This window comes from Oratosquilla oratoria, chromosome 40 (assembly GCF_046742065.1).
Source record: "Oratosquilla oratoria isolate Oo_2021 chromosome 40, ASM4674206v1, whole genome shotgun sequence".
Taxonomy (NCBI): Eukaryota; Metazoa; Arthropoda; class Malacostraca; order Stomatopoda; family Squillidae; genus Oratosquilla; species Oratosquilla oratoria.
The window spans coordinates 23652376-23654875 of NC_134816.1; the positions used below are offsets into that span (position 1 = coordinate 23652376).

A 2500-nucleotide genomic window follows, 5' to 3' on the forward strand; every position below is an offset into this window, starting at 1 on the left:
TCATCTTCTTCCTCTTCTTTTTCTTCTTCTTCTTTTTCTTCTTCTTCTTCTTCATCTTCTTCTTCTTCTTCTTCTTCTTCTTCTTCTTCTTCCCGCGCGACACAGGGACATCTCCGCCGTCTCCGAACCGACAACACCCAGTTTAACTAGAGAGTTCCCTAAAATCGTCTCTCCCTGTGGTGGATTCTTCTTGCCTTTTAGGAACGCCTTGCTGAACCTCTGGTGACGTCATGTCGCCATATTATGACGTCATGTCGCTGTCCAGAAGGCGAACCGAGCTCCTCAGGAAGCTCTGCTGCATTGCCATAGCTCGTCCAGCCAAGTGAGACAAGGCATTGTCAAAGTTACATTGCACGTTGATTTCATTGAGAAAGCATATCCATCGTTACATCCAGTCTGCCTCAAAGAAGGAATACATAATGACTGCTGTTAACTCATTATAGGGTATAACTTTATTTTGCAAGCCACTGCACAACATGAAAGTTACATGTATTTCATACTGTACACTGAAACAAAAAGACAACAGGTCCAACACAAATATGCAGGTCAGTGAGATTCCTGACCAAAATAGTTTCTCGTTTCCAGAGTCGACTATTAGCACTGTTATGGAACCAAAGAATTAATTGTAATAAACTTGTCATAATCATGTGATATGATTAAGGACAACTTGCTATAAATGACCTTCATTCACCATGTTAAGGAGAAAAAATGTCTTTAGAACTGTGAAAAACAAAGAATATTGACCAAAGAAAACACAATTGGTTTTCTTGTATCGAGAACGTTTGATTAATTATAGATTAATTTCTTTTCCTTATTCGCAGCAATTTGTTAATGCAACTAAAACTTAACTGACGTGAATATAACACACTTTGATGTGAATTTATGCTGAAATGTACATGCATATACCAAAGTCTTTCTCTCCCCTTACAAGGTAGGTAGCTAAAAATAAAGGCATAAAACCCACTCCCATCCATTCCATCCCCACATACTCCACTCCCATTATGGGATGGGATGGCTGGGACTATTATAAGTCTGGGCTAAAATGAAAATAATAGTTTCTAGATCACAGGTCCTAAAGATATATTCATTTTCACTTACAATCTGTGGACGCTGTGACTAGCCATTGAAGCTTCCCACTTTTTGCCAACATAGAAAATGAGACAAGGAAAGAGTTAAGTCTATTCAGAGTGTGTCGACCAGTCGTCAAACACATAGACCAAAACTAAACATAAAACTCCTTTTTGAGTAAAAAACTTCTTCTAGATATATTCTAAGAGTAGAAAATTACATCCTGATCAAAATAGGTTGTCCATGGGTTAGATGATGATGTTTCCTGCAGATGACTAACGATACTCTTGGATATATACGCACCTGAAACAAGGGAGATAATAAAGGATACAGAATGAAAAGTATGAAGAAACCAGAATAAGGAATCGAAAGGAACTCCTGAGTACTACAACTATTTATTTATTTATTTATTTTTTTATCAGAAACAATGGGCCACTGCAGCGAAAGGAAAGAAATAACGAAACCATCTTTTATCGTCTTTTTGTAAAAATTACGAACAAAATGAGTAAAAAAAAATAAATGAACAAATAGAGTAGATGCGACAGATAAATGATAAATGTAATACAAGAATACAATAAATTAGTAGATAACAATAGATAAGGCGAATAAAATACAATAAATTAAACAAGTTGATAAATAGGCAAATAAATGAATGAATAAAAAACTAAGTAAACGAGTATTATCAATATATACAAAAACTTAATAGATAAATGAAATGAGTAAATTAAGAAATTAATACGTGCATCTATATGCAAATGAATTAATAAATAATTGAATATATACATTGAGTAGAATATATGAGTAAACAAATATTACAAAAATAACACCTCTAACCTCTTCCGCGGCTTGTTTGCATATATGTATATATGTGTATGTATGTACTCATGTATATATAATATATATACATGCATGTATGTGTGAACGTATGTATATATATGTAATTTTGCACTGAAGATGTAATATACGAAAGCGCTCTACTTCGTTGGTTTCTTTTTCCAAGTGGTCTACTTTGTATATATATGCATGCATATATGTGTGTGTCTGTGTAACTACTCGTATATATGTATCCATATATGTACTCGTATGTATGTATTTATCTCTATGTGTATGTATTTATGTCTATGTGTATGTATTTATGCATGTCTATATGTGTATGTATGTATAATGTCTATGTGTATGTATGTATAATGTCTATATGTGTATGTATGCCTTTATTTTTGTGTATGTATGTATTATGTCTATATGTGTGTGTATGTATGTCTATATATGTGTGTATGTATGCATATATGTATGTTAATATGTGTTTGCGTATGTATGTGCTCGTATGCATGTATTGGAAGAAAGCAAACACTGGACTCGTCTTCAGGTATATACAGTATAAGGGAAAGGAAATGAATATAAAAAGGCAAGTACGCTACACTGGGAGAGGTCT

General features: G+C 33.8%; 2 protein-coding genes across 2 annotated transcripts in view; one reads left to right on the top strand and one right to left on the bottom strand.

Moving 5' to 3' along the window:
- LOC143020673 (uncharacterized) overlaps nt 1-2500 on the top strand; it is a gene marked incomplete in the record, with an annotated part of 123967 nt that overhangs the window by 85965 nt on the left and 35502 nt on the right.
- Nucleotides 435-2500, bottom strand: part of LOC143020578 (uncharacterized) — a 12026-nt gene continuing 9960 nt past the window's right edge. Inside the window, exon 6 of the mRNA XM_076177015.1 lies at nt 435-1371. Within this exon, the coding sequence (XP_076033130.1) occupies nt 1344-1371 (28 nt within the window). The 3' untranslated portion in view covers nt 435-1343. The remainder of the gene's footprint in view (nt 1372-2500) is intronic.